General features: G+C 37.8%; 1 protein-coding gene across 1 annotated transcript in view; it reads left to right on the plus strand.

Annotated features, from left to right (window-relative positions):
- Window positions 1-21,686, plus strand: part of Ranbp17 (RAN binding protein 17) — a 336,136-nt gene that overhangs the window by 29,446 nt on the left and 285,004 nt on the right. Inside the window, 4 exon segments of the mRNA XM_038328832.1 lie at window positions 11,369-11,535; window positions 13,667-13,732; window positions 18,660-18,764; window positions 20,594-20,759. Of these exon segments, the coding sequence (XP_038184760.1) occupies window positions 11,369-11,535; window positions 13,667-13,732; window positions 18,660-18,764; window positions 20,594-20,759 (504 nt within the window).

Raw genomic sequence — 21,686 nt, forward strand, 5'->3', positions numbered from 1 at the left:
GTAAGGGATTTTAAAGAACCACTTAATATAGTTACTGATTCACAATATGCAGAAAGAGTAATCTTACATATTGAAACTGCTGAATTTATACCTGATGATACAGAACTAACCTCATTGTTTATCCAGGTACAAGACATGATCAGGAACAGGCTTTGCCCTATGTATATAACACACATCAGATCCCATACGGGTCTGCCAGGTCCTCTAGCAAAAGGTAATGCAGAAATTGATCAATTGTTGATTGGTAGTGTGCTGCAGGCCTCTGAATTTCATAAAAAACATCATGTCAATAGCAAAGGCTTGAAGAAAGAGTTTTCTATTACATGGCAACAAGCTAAGGAAATTGTAAAGAAATGCCCTACTTGCTCTTTTTATAACCAAACACCACTGCCTGCAGGGGCTAATCCAAAGGGCACTCAAAGGAATGAAATCTGGCAGATGGATGTGTTTCACTTTGCAGAATTTGGCAAATTAAAATATGTACACCACACCATTGACACTTATTCAGGTTTTCAATGGGCAACTGCTTTAAGCTCAGAAAAAGCTGATTCAGTAATCACTCATTTATTAGAAGTTATGGCCATCATGGGTATACCTACACAAATAAAGACAGATAATGGTCCAGCTTATGTCTCTAGGAAAATGAAACAGTTTTTTGCTTATTACAATATTAAGCATGTTACAGGTATACCATACAATCCTACAGGTCAAGCAGTCATAGAAAGATCAAATAGAACTATAAAGGATATGTTAAACAAACAGAAAGGGGTGGAAAATACCCCTAGAAATAGGTTACATAGTGCTTTATTAACCTTGAATTTTCTCAACGCTAATGAGAAGGGGACAACGGCTGCAGAAAGACATTGGATAATGGAAAAGTCTGCTGAATTAAATCAACCAGTTTATTTCAAGGATGTGCTGACCTCGCAGTGGAAGCCAGGAGATGTGCTGCGTTGGGGAAGGGGTTTTGCTCTTGTCTCCACAGGAGAGGAAAAATTGTGGATACCGTCAAAATTAATAAAGGTTCGGTTTGAAGAGAAGAAGCCCCTTGGAAAAGAAAAATAATTCATTCACAAGGATGATGATCATACTGATGGTAAGAAAAGCATATAGGTTGGGGGCAGGGTTCTTTTCTTATCTCCACAGGAAACCACTCATCTTCAAAGAACTTAAGGGACCCTGGATATTTAAATACTGATTCATGGACACTAGTTACAACCTAATATGGATCAACACAGAACCCGAATATGTTTAGTAAGTATAAAACATTTTTTTACATATATACTGTGCCTTTATTTATATGTATATAGAGCTGGTTTTGGAGTTGGACTATGGCTCAGTCCTTCTTCAATTCCAAGCCTGTTTATAAGAGATATCTCAGAGTTTCTGTCTCAGGTCAGGAGCCATGAAATGGGACAGAATAATAATAGTAATAATAATAATAATAATGATAATGATGATGATGATGATGATGATGATACTTGATAAACTTTCTTTGCCTTTCCTCATATCTGTGTCTGTCTTTATTATACCTTCCATCGAATATATATGTCTGTATATGTCTTTGTAGATAATGTTTACCTTTCCTGTAACAAACAAAAAATTTTCCTTCAGTAATCTTTGAAGTTTCCAGGATGAAGATGGGGCCCCACAACATCAATTTTACCTGGTTACTATGACGTCATGTTTTTAATAGTGCTAAAATTAGACCTTTTTTTGGTTTTTTTTTTGGTACCAACTACACAAGACAGTTTCAAATGGTGTACAATTTTGACAACACTCTGGCCGGACCTCCTCAAAACACTCACAGGCTAGTTACAATTTCCTCGACCAAATGTTATTCTGGGAATTTTACCATCATTTGCTTTCACGGGACCCCCTGAGAAGAACGTCGCCCCCATGTCAGCTGGAAGCAATCTTACAGGACGACGCCCCCTCTCCCAACAGAGTTTGCCTTCTGGTTTAAGGACATCATTTAGTAGTTGGTATAGGGTTGAGGGGATGGGGGAGGTATTATATGGACTCAAGGGTGTTTATGGAAAAAAAAAGGGGGGGGATTACCTGGTTTGATGGGATGATTAGTATTTGTGAATTATTGTTATTAGAAAATTGCATTGGTGTTGATTCTTGTATATTGAACATTGTATATGAGTATGCTTCTACCTCTATTGTATGAGAGTATGCTTCTACCTCTGTTTAAAACAATTGTTATATTGAGATATTTATCATATTGCAATGTACCTTTCTACCTCTGATATTATTTGTATAATGACATTGTTTACGTTTGGGGATATTGTCCTCATTTATTGAACAGTTGTTTTTCAGGTTTTTTAGATACATAGAAATTATATTTAGTATAGATAGTATAATCTTCGACCTCTTTGAAGAGCTGTAGAACATGGCCTTTAATCTAACCTAGAGTTTGGTACTTATGAGACACAATCACTCCTGGCAACACCACTCTACTCCCGAGAGAATGTTGAGCACCAAAGACACTCCACTGGGAGCTTGTCTTCTTCTTGGCAGAAGTGGCCTTTAGGCAAAGAAAAAGCCCATACCTCGACCACTGACAGAGTTTCAGAGTATCCGTAAATGGATAAAAACAGGATTGTCTTATCTTGCCAAGACAGGGTTGGACAGTTCTACAAAAAGTTCCTTGCCTTTGAAAAATGTTATGTCAGTTGTGTTAGGCCTTAGCCAAAGTTGGTTGCCTCAACATTGCAAAACGAAACTTTGGGTGACTGCCCAGGTAGTTAGTTGTCTCTGTCATTTGTTGCACATTTTGGAAGTTTCTTGTTTGTACTTCCTGGTTGCTTAAGTAATATTACTTCCCTTCTCAGATCTTTGATGGGGTTGAAGATTAGATAATTGTAGTTACCCTCTACATTATTTAGACTCCTTGAAATAGAATGCTTATAACTTTTGTTATATGTTTCTTCTTAATATTGTTTGTAATTTTATATTTATTATTTGTTCCTATTGAATATAGTTGTATTTGGTTTAGTTCTGTCTTATTTAGACAAAAGGGGGAGATGAAGGGGAAGCCTAGCCCAAAACCTTGTTTTGTAAGGCGTGTCCCCCTTGGTCTGAAGGCGTGTCCCCCTTGGTCTAAAGGCGTGTCCCTCTTAGGCGTGTCCCTCTTAGGCGTGTCCCCCTTAGGCTAATATTGACTTATAAAATCTTGCGGGCCTGCGGCCTGCCTGCTCTTTGTTTTCCTGCCCTCCTCGCTGGAACCTTGGATTTGTAAGTTCCCTTTCTTTTCCTTTATTAAAACTGACTTATATATATTAAAGCTTGTCTGGTGAATCATAACTGCCGATCAACCACGCACCTTCACCACCCTACTTCTTGGGAATGTGGGCATTGTATTCTTAAATTTATTTCCTGCTGTCTGAGGGTCGACGATATATTTAGGAGATCCTGAAAAGAAAATTGGGTTAAATTTTTAAATCCTGGAAGAGGTAGTTTTATCATTTGTTGTCCAATATCTGCACAATGGGAAAGGTAAGACTTGCCTCAAGTCCTGGATAGAGTAGCCTGTGAGGCTGGATCATCTCAGCTGGACACCTCAGAATTGCTCTGAGCAGTTTTTAATCCAACATTGGTGGTGTTTTTCAACTTAGTGGTGTTTTCTTAGTCTTGGAGGAGTCTTTGTGGGGCACAGTCCTCCTTTTAGAGACTTCAAAGGTCGTTGTTAGGCATACTCATGGTTCACTACAGAAAACTGACAGAGGCTAGGCATATAAGCCTTTAATCCCAGCACTTGGGAGGCTGAGGCAGGTGGATTTCTGAGTTCAAGGCTAGTCGTCTACAAGAGCTGGTTCCAGGGTTCTAAGACAAGCTCCAAGACGGGAAACCCTCTCTTGAAAAAACAAACAAAAAGATAAATAAAAAACTGAAAGAGACTCAAACCCAAAATCATGTTCAGGAAGATAGATGAAACCTTTTTCTAGAATTAGATAGTACTCTATAAGACCGTGAATATCGCATGCTCATTCAGTCCCGGTCCAGCTGGGTTTGGTGTGCTCCCATTAGAACAGGCACACTGTCTCAGTGGGTGGACCAACCCCTCACGGTCCAGACTTCCTTGCTCATCTTCTCCCTCCTTCTGCTCTTCAACTGGACGTTGGGAGCTCAGTCTGTTGCTCTGATGAGGGTCTCTGTCTCTATCTCCATCCGTAACCGGACAAAGATTCTATGGTGATATTCGAGATAAACATCAGTGTGATAGTGGGGCAAGGCCAGTTCAGGCACCCTCTGCTCTGCTTCCCAAGGACCTAGCTGGGGACATCCCTGTGGACACCTGGGATCCTCTCAAGAGCCAAGTCTCTTGTCAACCCTAAAATGGCTCTCTTAATGTAGATATCTTCTTCCCTGCTCCTATATCCGCCCTTCCTCCATCTCCACCCTCTCACTCCCCCAAACTCTCTCCAGTCTTTCCCTTTTCCCTTCTCTTCCCCCCCTCCCCTTCCCCACCCCATGCTCCCAACTTTTGCCTAGCAATCTTTTTTTTTTTTTGGTTTTTCAAGACAGAGTTTCCCTGTAGTTTCTAGAGCCTGTCCTGGATTTAGCTCTTGTAGACCAGGTTGGCCTCGAACTCAGAGATCCGCCTGCCTCTGCCTCCCGAGTGCTGGGATTAAAGGCGTGCGCCACCACCACCCAGCTTGCCTAGCAATCTTGTTTGCTTCTGGACTCTCTGAATGGGGGTTGACTGAGAAGCCATTGATAAAGGCACTGGGACTTGTTTCTACTGCATGTACTGGCTTTTTGGGACCCTAGTGTATTTGGATGCAAAGCTTCCTAGACCTGGATGTAGAGGGGAGGCCCTGGACTTCCCACAGGGCAGGGTTCCCTGCCCTCTCTTAAGGAGGGAGAGGGAGGGAGAAGGGTGAGTGGAGGAGCTGGAGGGGAATGGGAGGGAGGAAGTTAAATTTTTGAATGGAAACAATAAATAAAAAAGACCATTAATATCATAACAAAAAAGCTTAGAACATATATATGTATTAATCTTATAAAACTTATAGCTTTTCTTAACTTAAGAAAAGCTGTTAAAGAGTCAGTATATGATTATGAGATTAGTGGCAATAAAATAGTCCTTAAATTTCTCATTTTCTTCTGTTCCATAACAGGTGGCTCTTCTGACATGAGGCAGAGATTTTGGATTTCACTTTAATAAGCATGCTTAGGTTTAGAGAAGGAGAGAACCACACTTCAACTCCAAAGTTAGCTTTACTCTTTAATTGAACTGGGGCTACGAAAAGACCATTTGCATTGTGTGTGTGTAGAGAACAGCAGAAACAAACATTCGGGAAGATTTATGAAATTTTATCCTGTTGGAAATATAATATACCAATAGTCCAATTTACTCTTTTTCTTGACACATTTTTTTTCTGGATGATTTGTCCTTTTTCTTCAGATGTCTCATTTGTCCAGTGGTCTTCAGATTCCTTAGCTGGGTACCTTTATTCTCCTGAAAAGACAGAAACAAAACCCTTCCCCAACCCTAATTTTGGGGAGGTTCTCTTTTGGCAAATTATATTTGATCAAATGGAAAGCATTTGTTTTATACATTAGGTTAGATTAAATGATCATGCTGTTTGATGAACTTTCCCTTCTAATTGTCTCGTGTTCAAATCGAATATCAATTTTGATGGTATTCATAGCTTTTCTTCTCTTTTTTTTTTGGTTTTTTCGAGACAGGGTTTCCCTGTAGTTTCTAGAGCCTGTCCTGGAACTAGCTCTTGTAGACCAGGCTGGCCTCGAACTCAGAGATCTGCCTGCCTCTGCCTCCCAAGTGCTGGGATTAAAGGCGTGTGCTACCACCGCCCAGCTAGCTTTTCTTCTCTTGTGGAAACAACCCATTTCCCAACATGGGAACGTGTTAGTACATGTCTGGTTTCCATTATGAGGTCAATACATTTTTAAAGTATATTGACTGATTTAATTCCATAGATTTTTCTACTATCCACTGTCTCTCTACACCTGCTGTTCCTTTCTCATTAGCATTTAGGAAATTCAAAGTTAATAAAGCATTATGCACTCTATTTCTGGGAGTATTTATTATCCCTGTCTGTTTATTTAACATATTCTTTAGAGTTTGGTTTGATCTTTCTATAACTGCCTGCTCTGTAGGATTGTGTGGTATACCTGTAATATGCTTTATATTATAATAAGCAAAAAGCTTTCATTTTCTTAGAGACATGCTAGAGCATTGTCTTTTTTTATTTGTATAGGTTTACTTATGGTGGCAATAACTTCTAGCAAATGTGTGATTAGTGAATCAGCCTTTTCTGAACTCTAATCAGTTGCGTAGTTGCCCATTGAAAAATCAGTAGGTATCAATGGTGTGATATACATATTTTAGTTTTCCAAATTCTACAAAATGGAACATATCTATCTGCTAGATCTCATTCCTTTGAGTACCCTTTGGGTTACTTCTTGCAGGTAGTGGTATTCGGTTGTATAAAGAACAATAGGACATTTCCTTGGCTTGTTGCTACATGATGGAAAAGTTTTTTTTTTTTTTACCATTTGCTATTGACATGATTTTTTTATGAAGTTCTGAGGCCTTCAGCACATTTCCATTCAATAATTGATTGATTTCTGCATTACCTTGAGCTAGAGGACCTGGCAGACCCATATGGGATCATATTGTGTTATATATATGGGATGGTTCCTATTCCTGATTATATCTTGTAACTGAATAGATAATAGTCAATTCTGTATCATCTGATATAAATTCAGCCATTTCAATATTCAAAACATTCTTTCTGCATATTGTAAATTGTTAACTATGTTGAGAAGTTCTTTAAAATCCCTTAGTACCATAAGACTAGTATATAATTCTAACTTTTGGACAGAATCATAAGGACTTAGAACCACTTTACTTAAATTTTCTGATTTGTAATCTGCCTTTCCTGCTTTATTTGCATCAATATAGAATGTAGGGGCTCCAGTTATTGGTGCATCCTGTACAATATGAGGAAGGATCCAGTTAGTTCTCTTTTATAAGTTGATTTCTCTTGCTTTTGGGATAGTAGTTTTTCATCTGTTCCCAAAAAATTACTTCAAGCTCTTTGGCAGGTTCACTTTCTTTCTGTTATTTGTTAATTTGATCATTATTAAATGGTTTCATAATTTCTGCAATTGATGAAGTCTCAAATTTCCTCTTAAAAGTAACTCAGAGACCTTTTTCACATAAGTTTTTTGAAAAGATCTATTCTAAGATAATATCTTCTCTCTGCATTAAAATTCCTGTAGAGGAATGTTTGGAGGATAATATGACCAGAATGCAGTTAAGTTTTGGATCCACACGATCTATATGTGCCTTCTGTAGTTTCTCTTCAATCAAAGACAATTTTCTCTCAACTTCAGCTGATAATTCCCTGGGTCCTTGTCACCAGCTAAGGTGTTGTTTAAATTAATCAGGTCATCAGGACCTATCCCAGTAGTGCACCATAGATGGGAAATGTCTCCTAGCAGTCTTTGCAGGTCATAAGAGTCTGCAGTTGATATTACCTAATTTGCACCTTTGGTGCTCTAATTTTTTATAAATTATTTTATAACCTAAATAATTAATAGAATGTCCTCTTTGTATTTTTTCAGGAGCAGTTTGTAATCCCCAGACATTTTTATAAACTATGTACATTTTAATCAGATAGCTAACTGTCTTCTGTCTTCTGGTAAACTATAGATTTAGGAAATTGCTTACATACCAGTTTTCAGTGACTGACTTACAACAAATTCGCACAGAGTGGTTTATTTGACATTCTCTGTAGGAGAATCTTTCATTGATATCTTTTAGTGGGCTGAGAATTATTATAAATAGGCACTGTGAAGACAAATTTTTTTCTGTTCTTTTCTTGTAAAGGTATAGTGATGAAACAATCTTTTAAATCAAAACTTTAAGAAGCCATCCTCTAGGTTTAAGAGAAGGCAAAGAATTCCAGACTGTGGAGAGCACATTGGCTGAGTCAACTTATTACCAGCTCTTAGATATGTCACCATTCTCCATTTTCCAAATTTCTTTTTAACAACAAGTACAGGAGAATTCCAAGGGCTGGTTGATTCTTCAATATGCTGACTATGTAGTTGCTCCTGTACCAGTTATTCTAAAGCCTGCAGTTTCTCTGTTGTTAAAGACCATTGCACAACCCATACAGGTTTATCTGTCAAACATGTTAAAGATAGGGCTCTTGGTGCCTTTGAAAGATCAGCAGCTATGTGCCTTGTTCTTATACAACCTGAATGGTCAGTAACTGTTCTTTATAAAACATTCTAATATTTTTTTTCAGAAACATACATTAATTTATGGTTTGTTTCCAAGATTGGGGGAATGTTAATCTAAGTATTCCATTGCTATAACAAATCACGACTCAAAAAATTCATTGCTGTTAGCCACATATGGTTTTAATATTCGTCTTTGTCCTTCTGGCCCTGTACATTTGACCCTTCTCTCTGCTTTACCTGAGGTAAAGTTCTGATCCCTAAACACTGAATATTTACCTCCTGAAGAGGCAATTTGGATGCCAAGATTCTGATGAAATTGTTGTTACATCTGCACCCGTGTCTATCAGACCTTCAATGATGTCATTTATTCATATTTTTAATTTTGGTCTTTGTTCACTTATTGAAGTTTGTCAAAATGCTCACTTTATGGTTTCCCCTGAATTTTTTGTTCTCGCTATAGCTGTTCTATTATCTAAAGCAGTATGGTTTCTTACAATAGGCCTTATGTTCTTTAATTGCTCCAGGGAGGAGTTTCCTCTATGATGACTGAACCAGAATTGGCATAGGGACTTGCAAGAGATCCCTCAAGGAGTTTTCCGATGACAAAGGATGACCTTGAGTATTCTTTGTTGACCTGCATCGCTAGTTATATGTTTGCCTTTGGTACATTTTCCTCATAATCCAGAAGGGAGGGGAGTTCTCAATGGATTATTCTTAAAAAATTTTTTCTAGGAACACCCTGTCTACTGTCCCTTTTAAACTGACCTTGTTTGCCACAATTATAACACTTGACATTTTGGTTTTTCCTCAAACCTCTGAAAATCACCTTTCCTATCCTTGTATCATCATGGTCATGAGATTCAGTATTAATTGTATCTCGGATCCATTCCTCCAAAGATTTTGACCTTACTTTTAACAGCCTAATTATCTTTTTCCTTAGAGAACTAGCATTTTCAAAAGCCAGAGATTTAATTATTATTTGTCTAGCTTATGAATTTGGTATCATTCTATTTACTGCTGAAGTCAATCTATGTACAAATCTGTAAAGGCTTCCTTTGGCCCTTTTACTTCTGTAATGACTCAGTTCTCTTCCAAGCACTGGAGTCCACTCAGCTGCAGCAGAGCCTCTGCCATTTAGCAGTTCCTGTAAGGTCACTGGGTATAGTGAGGTTGGTTGTTTTAAAACCTTAGTCTGTTCCTCTCTGTTCTTACACTGCAGCACTGAAATTGGTTCTCCATTAAAGTTCTCTGTCTGTATATGAATATCTCTGTGATCTGTTTTATTAGGTTTTTCTAAGGCCTGTATCTTAGCACTCAGATTAACCAACACTTTTAGTAATAAGACAAAAATGATAAAACTGATAATGTTAACAGTTGACATTACATAAATCCCCTTCTAAATTAGATATTCTCTCATTTTATTCTTTCATTTTCAAATTGTCTAGCATATTATCATAGAGAGACCCAAATCCCTCCATTGTAATTATTGTTTCCATTTTCTGACATGGAAAAAATACTCTCTTTTAACTAATTCCTCTGTTTAAGAATTCCCAATTGTCTTATTAAATGTGCCAATGATGTTGATGAAGATGTGGGGCTTATTTCTGCTGCATGGAACAGTAAAAACCTGAATGGATTTCAAGGCAGCTACCTAGTTTGGCAGCAGCCTGAAAAGGGGGTTCAGGGAGAGCCCACAGCCCCAGGTGGGGAGAGAGAGGGAGAGAGTGCTGGCTATCTGAAAAGTGATCAGAGGATTGCTTGGGGAAAAAAAAGCACCTGTGGTGGGGTATTTGGCTGAAGGCAGAACCGACTAGTCTAGGGTGCGTGAGTCATGTGGTGTTTTTAGCCCAGATGCTTCTGGAGTTTGGGTGGCATCTGGAGACTATTTCAGAGAGACTACAACAGGAAAATCCCAAGAGGCTTGGGGAAAAAAAAGAAAAGAAAGCCTAATTTGGTGGGACTGGAGCCATCTGAGGCAGCTCCAATGGGAACCCCACATGCAGCTCTGGCCTGTGCTGGTGGCTAAAAAGCCACAAGCAAAGGGCTTTTTCGTGAATTCATACTCCAAATGTTGGGTGCCAAAATGTAGCACAAATAATAAAAACCCAGAGACATATTGGGGTTCAACCTAAAGATCAGAGAAGCAAAGCAGCCTAGCTGCTAGACAGCTCTTACCTCTGCAAAAACTTGAGACTGAAAGAGAGCCAGTTCCTGTCTCATCCTGCTCTATATTCTTCTCTAGTGCTGGGATTAAAGGCATGAACTACAACTGCCAGGCCTATATTGCTAACAAGTATGGCTGCTTGGATACTATAAGGTGTGTGCCACCACTGCCTCGTCTGTATGGCTGACTAGTGTGACTGTTTTGCATTTTGATCTTCAGACAAGCTTTATTTATTAAAATACAAATGAAATACCACTACTCATCTTGGCCTACTTTGTTCCTCTGTAACAAGATATATGTCTTTCTAAAAGTGACTTGCTACACAGTGTCACATGGGACTTATGAGACAAGGGAGATTATTGGAACAATTTTTTCAAACAGGTTTTATTTTTTTTGGATAGAATTCTAAGAAATGTTGGGTAGAGTTGTACAGATCAAGTGACTTAGAAACACCTGAGAGGTTAGCAAATGTGCACTTTTGTCTGGAAAAGATGTGTGGTTTCTAAACTTGTGAAGGTTGTAGTTTGTGAGGTCCTGTAACGTGATGGAAATTACAGTGCCAGATAAGCGTGGGTGTGGGGACAAGAGAGTGCAGTCCAGTAGGTTAGCAGACACCTGAGGCTTATGCGTGCTTGTGTTTTATTATATTGTACTACTTATGTATTTTTGTGCCACTTAAACAGCTTGGTGCATTTTGCTTGCAGTTTTTTGCATTTACCTATCAGGTTTTGCATATGACATCTACAAATAGAAAAATCATATTATACTTAAATTACCCCAAAATTTATCAGAATGTCGAGGAACAAGTTCGTGTTTTTCAAATAGATTTTATAGAATCTACTGTATAGTAAGTACACATTTTGACGATAGGGATGAGCTCATTTATCAGAGAGCATGTCATTGCCTGCCTTTTCTTCACAAGATTCACATTACATTTCTCAGACGTTCAAATGATCACTGATATTGTCTTTATAGGAAACTACATTCTGAATTATGTAGCATCGCAACCTAAGCTGGCTCCCTTTGTCATTCAAGCTCTTATTCAAGTCATTGCTAAAATCACTAAGCTGGGGTGGTTTGAAGTTCAGAAAGACGAGTTTGTTTTCAGAGACATAATTGCTGATGTGAAGAGATTCCTTCAGGTAAGATGGCCCTGGTTATCACCATAATACAATGTTGCAACTTGCTTTGGTTGTGTAAAATACTGCTTAGAGCTACTTGGTTCTCTTTGTAGTGACATTCTTGTCATTTATTATTTGTCATTTGGAACCTTTATTGTGTATTGTTATGAATCATGCTATACCAGAAGAATAAAAATAATTATTGTTTCTAAATTTAAATATATGTTTTTGTATACATATACAAACATCATGTATATATATGTGTGTGTGTATATATATATATATACATACATACATAAATACATACATACATACATACATACATACATACATACATACATGTCCTGGAACTCACTTTGTAGACCAGGCTGGTCCTGAACTCAGAAGTCCACCTGCCTCTGCCTCTTGAGTGCTGGGATTAAAGGAGTGTGACACCACCGCCTGGCTTATAATGCTTATAATGATAATTACCTAGTTCTCATAATAGTCCTAGAAAATGGGTTTCATTGTAGAAATGGAAAAAAAAACCTGATTTTGTAATGTATAACTGGTACTCCAACAAATCTTTTGACAGCTTTTTTTATTTCACATCAACTATAATATTTTTCTGAGGAATGTTTTCAAGTGAATCAGTAAATATAGCACATGATGTAAATATAAGTAATAGGTAAATCATGTATTTCATCCCTGATTTACACCATTTCAGATATTTATAGTTCAAGAAAGAAGAACAAAAACCATCAGAAGATTGTTTACATCCCATTCCACATGGTAATTACAGGTTTTCAGACAATAAAGGAATCAGGAATTTGTCCTTGGTTCTATTTTGCCTCATTCTTAAAATAATTTAGGTATTTAGTGATATTTTTTTTTTGGTTTAGTGGGTAAAAGGGCTTGCTGTGCCAAGTCTGATGATTGGGGTTTGAATCCCCAGAACCCATGTAAAAGCTATAACCCGCCGGGCGGCGGTGGCGCATGCCTTTAATCCCAGCACTCGGGAGGCAGCAGAGGCAGGCGGATCTCTGTGAGTTCGAGACCAGCCTGGTCTACAAGAGCTAGTTCCAGGACAGGCTCCAAAGCTACAGAGAAACCCTGTCTCGAAAAACAAAAAAAAAAAAAAAAAAAAAAAGCTATAACCCTGTGATCCCAGGTGTTTAAAATGATAGAAAGAACGAAAAATTTCAGGCTGTCAGTTAGTTAGAGAGCCACATTATGTAATTTTGCAACTTTATTGAGCTAATATACAGAGTAGCCATGATTCAGTGAATAGGAAATTAGGAGGTCCACAGAAAATTAAAATGCATTGTTTGATGCTCCCAGAGTTTAATCTTTGGTGGTTTTGAAATAATATGAACTTAATTATACCTAGAATTCAGTGTTGCTGAGTTTCTGTGCAAGTTAGAGGGATGACCAACTGTGAACTGAAGCTGTAGAAAGCACATCTGTGTATACTTCTGTATTAGTGCAGTGTAATTTGATGCTACATTATTTCCACACTTTCTTGTATGATTCTGTAATAGAGTAATTTGTTAGTAATGTGTTTCACATGAAATCTGAATTGAAGGAAGTTTTGCAATTAAATTGGAAGCTAATTAGAAACATCATGGAAACTCTACCATATTGATAGTCATAGATTTACTTTGCTTCATGGGATACTCTAGATGTCTTCATTAAGGTACCTAACGACTCTGTACACGTGCACTGTGCAGTAATATTAAAAGAGCCTAAGTGATCTTTTCTGATATTAGATCAAGAGATTTAAATTAGTTTCTAAGGTACTTATTAATTATTGAGTGCAGCTATCACAGTAGGCTTCAAGCAAATATCTAGAGCAAAACCATTTCCCCCCTATTCTTAAGGTTGTAGAAAAAGTACTAAATTGAATGTTATTTTGAAGCTTAGTTGTTATGAGCTGTAAATGTTGGGAAATATTATATAGAGTGGTATGCATTCTAAGGTAGGTATTCATTTTCTCCTTAACTCCATGTATCGAAATTTGTCCTTAAAAAATGATCTCTTTTGGTTGTAGAAATAATACTTTTTTCTTTTTTACATACTTTTAAGGGCTATTAACTAGGCAAATGTGATACTTTGGTATTTAATTTTTAAAGGTTAAGAACTAATTGTGTCTCTGCTTGGTTATTTTTCCAAGGGTACTGTGGAACACTGCATAATAGGGGTGATAATCCTTTCTGAATTGACTCAGGAGATGAACCTGGTAAGCTTTTCTCTGGAATTGGACATGGAATTTGCTTGGGTAATATTGTTTCTTTGCTACTTTTATTTGTGGCTAAATATGTAGTTGTTTTGCAGCATGACACTCATCATTTTTTTGTGATTTGTTTTAATAGTTGGAAAATTAAATGAAAATACTTCACTGAAAATCATACCATAGTAAAAAACACAAAATAAAAATAGTGGGAAATAGGATGTAGTACTTGTTCTATGGGTACTTGGAGATTTGCCTTTCCATTCTTGTAGATATATTAACCACAAAATGAATTGTATGAGAAAGAAAAACAGACTTCCATGCGTTTATAAATAAAGGGCAAATAGTTTAGAAGATTGATTCTTAACTATTCTTAACTATATGGCAGGACTCATCCAGGTACAGACCTTAGCAATTAGTGCTTTCTGACTTGAATTTTCACCCTGCACAAGGAGCATTTTCAGAAGCTATAGCTCCCCCAACAGGGCTTTCTAAGCCCAGCAGCTGAGGATATGTCATGTGTTCCTGTTCCCCTTTGCTGTCAGCATGGTTTTCAACAGGACAGAAACAGAAGTTGTGTTCTATATAGGATCATTTTATGAAGGGGATTGTAGAGTTTGACTTGAGAAACTGGCATCTTCCTGAGTGGTGATTGTGTGTCGAATGTGAACATGAACATAAGGAGAGCTGATTGTGTGTATGGAATGTGAACGTGCACATAAGGAGGGTGTGTATGGAATGTGAACGTGCACATAAGGAGGGTGTGTATGGAATGTGAACATGCACATAAGGAGGGTGTGTATGGAATGTGAACGTGCACATAAGGAGGGTGTTATGGAATGTGAACGTGCACATAAGGAGGGTGTGTATGGAATGTGAACTTGCACATAAGGAGGGTGTGTATGGAATGTGGACATGCACATAAGGAGGGTGTGTACGGAATGTGGACGTGCACATAAGGAGAGCTGGCGTCTGTCCATTGCCAATTACCTTTGTAGTCACAGGATTTTATAGTTGAAATAACCAATTTTATTGCTGTTCAGTGATGAATTAAAACAACTTTTATAGAATTTCCACACTTGAAAGTCACCTTCGTTTCCATGTTGGTCCATTCTTGCTTCTCTTACAGAGGATGTGAGGATTATCTGCCTTGCCAGTTTTTCTCTTCATTTCAGGAATAGCTATTTTGTTGGCAGGGGTATGATGACAATGGCCTTGACTAATCATAATTAGACTCTGAATGACTTTAAAAGAACTGGAGCTCTTTTAAAATTTAAAAAGTAATTTTTTATGATTTTGTGCGTTTACTTTATGAAGGTAAGAGACTAGTATAGTAACCATGGGCACTGCTGGCCTCCGAGCTGATGGAGTCATTTCCCACTTCACAATAGTGCACTATAGGCCGCCCTGAAACGGGCGGTTCCGAGTTGTCTTCAGTTCCTTTTAGTTCCCAATTCCTTACTTAGTTTCTCAGTAACTTATAGTGTGGATTTTATTTGGGGGGGGGGGTGGATTTTTCAGGCATGGTTTCTTTGTATATCAACTCTGGATATCTTGGAACTCACTTTGTAAACCAGGTTGACCTTGAACTCACAGAGATTCATCTGCCAGCCTCTCTGTCCCAAACTCCTGAGCATTCTTCTATTGGTAATGTGGATTCTAATAAAAGTGTATCTTGGAGAACAACTAAGTATCTTTTAAAATATACAAACAAACTTTCAGTAATGTTTGGAGGGTAGGACAAAGTTCTTTTCCCGTTTGGTGAGTTGACAACATGATGCTTCCCCCCCCCCCCCGCCCCCCATTCCTTCAGCCCCAGGGAATACTTTACATTTCTTTCTACAAAGGCATTCTACATAGTCATGATACCACCAGTGGGTTTGTTTTTAAAAAGTGACACGTTGCTGTTTAGTTCTGTTTCTTTATTCAGCCCCAGCATGTCCTTAGAGCAGATGCCTGCTTAGAATCATGTCTCATGTTTGCGTCTCACATTGTATTAGTATTCTTCAGTCTGGGAGAGAATCTTCTCTGCACATTACAGTCTTTTAGTTAGGGTTACAGTTGCTGTGATGAAATAACATAAAAGCAACTTGGAAGAAAGGGTTTATTTCACTCACATTATAACATTATATATGTTATAATGTTCTACATTATAACAGTTTATCTTCAGATGCAGTGAGGGGCAGGAACTCAAGAAGGGGAGGAACCTGGAGACAGGAGCTGATACAGAGGCCTGGAGGGGGCTGCTTACTGGCTTACTCCTCATGACTTGCTCAGTCAGCTTGCTTTCTTATAGAACCCAGGACCACCAGCACAGGGACAGTACCTCTCACAATGGGCTGGGCCCTCCCTCATCAACCACTAATTAGAAAATGCCGTATAGCCAGATCTTAAGGAGTGCTTTCTCAGTTGAGGTTCCCTCATTTCAGGTGACTCGAGTTTGTGTCAAGTTGACATAAAACTATCCAGCACAGAGCCTGAGACGTGAAGATTACAAGCTAGTTGTTTTATGAAACATCTTTTATTTTTAATATTGTCCAGTGTTTCTTCATTATTAAATCCATATTGCATTTATTTATCAGAAATATCAGCAATGATGCTGTGGCCTTATTGTCTCTTGCCAGGAAGCATCTGGTTTGGGTTGTCTAATAATGGATGATGCTCACTTTGATTTCTTAATTAAACATGTTCACTAGGCAACTTCCTTATACTTTGTCCTCTTTATAATTAATATTCTGTGGAGAGATACTTTCACTTCTATAAACACCTATTCCTCACCAAGTTTAAGTTGTTAATATGGATTTCTAATTGTATTTAATAGTTTATAATTCACCAGTAAGAAATGTTTCAACTTGACTCTTGTATCCATTTAACATTCCTCACCATTCTTTGATTATTTTTTATTTATTTATTTATTTATTTGGTTGGTTGGTTGGTTGGTTGGTTTTTCAAGACAGGGTTGTTTTTTCTGTAGTCCTGGCTACCATGGGACTCACTCTGTAGACCAAGCTGACTTCAAACTCAGAGATCCACCTGCCTCTGAGTGCTGGAATTAAAGGTATTCACCCATCATCATCATCATCATCATCATCATCATTTTGAGCCGGTTTCATGTAGTGGCTGATTTCACATTTGCTTTGTAGCAGGGAGTGACCTTGAACTCTTGATCCTTCTGCCTCCTCAAGTACTGGGATTTTAGGCATATTCAACTATGCCTGCCCTCGTTTGTTACCTTTTGGTACAGAGGTTCCAGGTTTTCCCCATACAATAAAGCTAAGCTTCTTTTTAGCAGAGTGGCAATCCAGGCACCATAGCCCGTGATCCTAGAGCTGGGAGACTGAGGCAGGAGGATCATGAGTTTGAGGCCAGGCTGAGTTGCATAGTGAGATCTTGTATCCCCAGAACAATGCTACCTCCCTCCATCTTTTACAGTATGATTTTGGGTATTATAAGTTGGAAAAGTGTATTTTCTATAAAGAAAAATTTTACTGAGCTTAATTTGGAGGTAGGGGAGTCATTCTTGATTTCAACTAGCATTTCTGGGGGTGATCAGATTCACATGAGGAAAGTCCAGTGTTATAAAAAGGTCAAAAATGTCATCTTCTCCCCCCCCCCCCTTTTTAAGACAGGGTTTCTCAGTGTAGTAGCCCTGGGTGGCCTTGAACTCATAGTATATAGATAGACCAGCCAGGCCTTGAACTCAAAGACTGCCTGCCTGTGCTTCCTGAGTGCTGGAATTCAAGATATGTGCCACCATATCCTGTTCAAGTATAGATGTTTTTTTCTATTGATTTTATTGAGGTATACAATTTTCTCTGCTCCCCTCTCTTTTCCCTCCCCTTCAACCCTCTCCCATGGTCCCTATACTCCCAATTTACTCAGAAGATCTTGTCTTTTTCTACTTCCTATGTAGATTAGATCCATGTATGTCTCTCTTAGTATCTACATTGTTTTCTGGGTTCTCTGGGATTGTGATTTGTAGGCTGGTTTTCTTTGCTTTATGTTTAAAAACCACTTATAAGTGAGCACATATGATGATTGTCTTTCTGGGTCTGGGTTGCCTCACTCAATATAATGTTTTCTAGATCCATCCATTTGTCTGAAAATTTTAAGATGTGATTAATGAATATTGAACTATCAGAACCCATTTGTTTCCTGTTGATAAATGGAAATATGTAGTGTGTGTGTGTGTGTGTGTGTGTGTGTGTGTGTGTGTGCGCGCGCACATGCGAGCATGTGCATGCTATATAGAGTTGCAAAGATAAATTGATTAGGAAGAATTCTGGAGATGTGCTCAGCAAGTGTTCCCACTTTGTAAAACCAGCCCCACTGTGTAAAACCAGTTGTGCATTTTAGGTTATTGACTCAAGAGCTAGTAGTCTTTCTTAATTTATTCTTAAAAAATAATTTTATTAGCTAAAATTTCAGAGATAACACGTTGTCATCAAATTCTTGAATATCATTTCTACTTTTATTTTCAGAAATTCAATTACATAAATCAATGACATATCAAAATACTTTCATATATAATTTTCTGTAACTGATTTTTTTAGCTGGTTTACATATTAGAATTTGAGGAGAGTTTTAGAGGTTTCTCCTTTTGTAGGTAGCATTTGAGAGTTAGGAAAATTATTTACATTATATACACTATAGGTCAGAGTTCAGGAGTCCATGATCTCAGTGTCTGTTACTTTTATTATCTATATTATTTTATTATATTGGCACTGAAAGTACAATGGATACCCTGATAGTTTTTGGGTGGGTTCTATCTAGCACTGTCTCTGTCAGTCAGTAATCTCAAGCAGGTCACCTTGAAATCTTTTGCAAGCTCTGTATTTAATGATTCTCTGATTACTAGTGCCATTATGTTACATAGTTAATGTTTGCCTTATTTTCCTATAGGTTTGGTTAAACTAATTCGTCTTGACTGTTTTAGGTTGATTATTCCAGACCTTCAGCAAAACATAGGAAAGTAGCTACCTCTTTCCGTGATACTTCACTAAAAGACATCCTAGTGTTAGCATGTTCACTCCTGAAGCAGGTAAGTCAGCAGGAGAACTATGGGAATCTTAATTTCAAATTAAATGCCTGGAATGAATTTCAAGTGGACTGTTTACCTCTGATTTTGCCTTTAAAAGACTTGTGATCAATCTTAAAAGTAGTAAATCTGTATATATATTTTTTACTCCCCGGCTTGGAAGATGAAATCCATAGAGAATTCAGTGTTTGTGTTATAAGCAATAGTATTTTTTAACCTTCCTACTATAGATTGTTTTATGTTTTATTTTATTTATTTTAATTTTAGTTTTGTTTTGTTTTTGTTTTTTGTTTTTCAAGACAGGGTTTCTCTGTGTAGATTTGAAGCCTATACTGGAACTAGCTCTTGTAGACCAGGCTCTCCTCTAACTCACAGAGATCCGGCTGCCTCTGCCTTCCAAGTGCTGGGATTAAAGACGTGCACCACCACCATCCAGCCCTACTGTAGATTTTTAATTGGATGGACTCATTGAGTTTTACTTTTTTAAAAATCTGCCTGCCCATGTTTTGATGGGGATACAGTTTCCATTTTTTCATATTTTTCCCAGAATTATTCTAATAGTTTCTTTGGGAAATAAGAACTTCCTACTTGTTTCTTAGTACACGGTGGAGCATGCATGGCTCTGTTGTATAACGAAGGGTTCCTTCACACTACTCAAACTTGTTTCTTTGGTGCATTTTCCAGAACACCTCACTAAGCTTTGTTTCCTGTCTGTTCAGTTCTCTTTTATAGACTGAGTGTTTTTTATAAATATTGGGGACCAGAAGTGTTCCAGATTTTGGAGTGTTTTGAATCTTAGGATATTTATATAGACTTTATCAGTTGAAAAATTTTAAAATCTGAAATTTGAAATTTACCAAAATTCAAACTTTGAGTGCTCAAGAGGTTTTAGATTTGCAGGTGGTTTTAGATTTTAATTTTTGGATTAGAATTGTTAACTGGTGTGTTAGCATTCACAATCATTGTAGTAGGTCTGATTTAATGACTATTATTTTAAAGATAGTCTTGTAGTGTAGAAAAATATCATTTACAAAGGTAGATAAAATAACAAAATTGATGGTCTTGGACTTATCAACTGATTTAGTAACCACTCACACTTAATCTTCTTTTGTGTATGTTCCTGTCTCCCTATCTGATTTCTCTTTGTATTATTCTCTGAGAAGTCTAGGCTTTTCTACAAATACTTTATAATGTCCAGGATCTACTTTTCAGACTATATGGGAATGGACCTTATCTAAAGATGTCAGGAGTGGATTCCAAAAGCTGGTGTTCTATACCCAACTAGGATATATCCTAGGCTTAACAGCCACATGGCCTTTGTTAGTTGAATGCATCTCTTTTATACAAGAAGTTATCCCAGATTTTCTTGAAGAAAATTAAGTCTCAGCACTGTTCAAGCTAGTGAATTCTATGCTTTCTTCATACAGTTGTGCTATATAAAGTATTTGTTCTAAAACCTCATATATTTTTCCTATGAGACAGGGTATTACTATGTAACCCTGGCTCACCTGAACTCACCATGTAGATGAGGCTTGCCTTGAACTCACAGAGTCCTGCTTGCCTCTGCCTACCACGTACTGGGATTAAAAGTGTGTGCCACTACACCTGGCCTAAGTTACCTCTTAGAACTTTAGAAGGCAATCTGCAATATGTAGTTAAGTATATTTTTTTTCTCATTTTACAAGATGAAATTTGAAAGTCGTCTACTATTGTAGAAATTTGTGGACAAAGATTTTTCCTTTTTTATTAATTTATATTTCAGACTGAAGAAGTATTTAAATTTATGAAGTTGAAATTTATTTGCTCATAATGTTTTGTTTCTTAATTTGAAGGTGTTGGCCAAACCTTTAAATCTTCAGGATCAAGATCAACAAAATCTGGTGATGCAAGTCTTAAAACTGGTCCTCAACTGCCTGAGTTTTGACTTCATTGGAAGTTCAGCAGACGAATCTGCAGATGATCTTTGCACAGTGCAGATTCCAACAACTTGGAGAACAAGTAAGAAAAGAGATGTTTAACTTGAGAGTTGGTCAACATACATGGTACAGAATTAAGCAACTCAGCTGACCTGCTCATAAGTTGTTAGCTCTGCTTTTTTTTCGAGACAGGGTTTCTCTGCAGCTTTAGAGCCTGTCCTGGAACTAGCTCTTGTAGACCAGGCTGGTCTCGAACTCACAGAGATCCGCCTGCCTCTGCCTCCCGAGTGCTGGGATTAAAGGCGTGCGCCACCACCGCCCGGCTAGCTCTGCTTTTTTTTAAGTGGTCTGATAGCTACATAGGAGAGTTGTAGTTCAGAAAAGCCACTGACACTCAATATTGAATGCTTTGTCTAGTTCATAACTGCTGTATTTTGATTTAAACAGTAGAAAATAGACTTGTGGGGAAAGGTTAAGATTTTTGTTTGGAAACTTCCACATATGTAGTGAGAAAGTCTAACAGTTATCCAGTGGTAGTTTTCAGAATTAAAGGTGAACAGATCAGAGTAGGTGACCCAGGAGAGCAGAGTTGTGTTTTACTTCCTGACGGGTACGCCAAGAAGAAAATAAGGTCTCCCTCATGGAGCAGACTGTGTCCCTAGGGAGCCTTTAGGTGGGGAGGCTGGAGAGCCTTTGTTAAGGAGGCTTTATTCTCAGTTGGGTCTTTCCCACCTGTGCAGCAGGGAGACTGGCCATCTTTGCCTCTGTGGTTGAATCTCTCCCTTTCATAGCTATTTTCCTTGAAATGTTAAACTAGAAAAGCTTCAGATTTGGGGAGATCAGATAGAGAATCAACATGTAAAAAAATTTTTAAATGACTTCCAATTTAGGAATCAAATTAATAAACAAGGTTAAATAAACATTCTACATCTTGGTTGTGGTGATGAATTCATAAACCAACACGTGCAATAGAAATGCACAGACTAAAAATATATACACACACCTAAGT

This window comes from Arvicola amphibius, chromosome 4 (assembly GCF_903992535.2).
Source record: "Arvicola amphibius chromosome 4, mArvAmp1.2, whole genome shotgun sequence".
Taxonomy (NCBI): Eukaryota; Metazoa; Chordata; class Mammalia; order Rodentia; family Cricetidae; genus Arvicola; species Arvicola amphibius.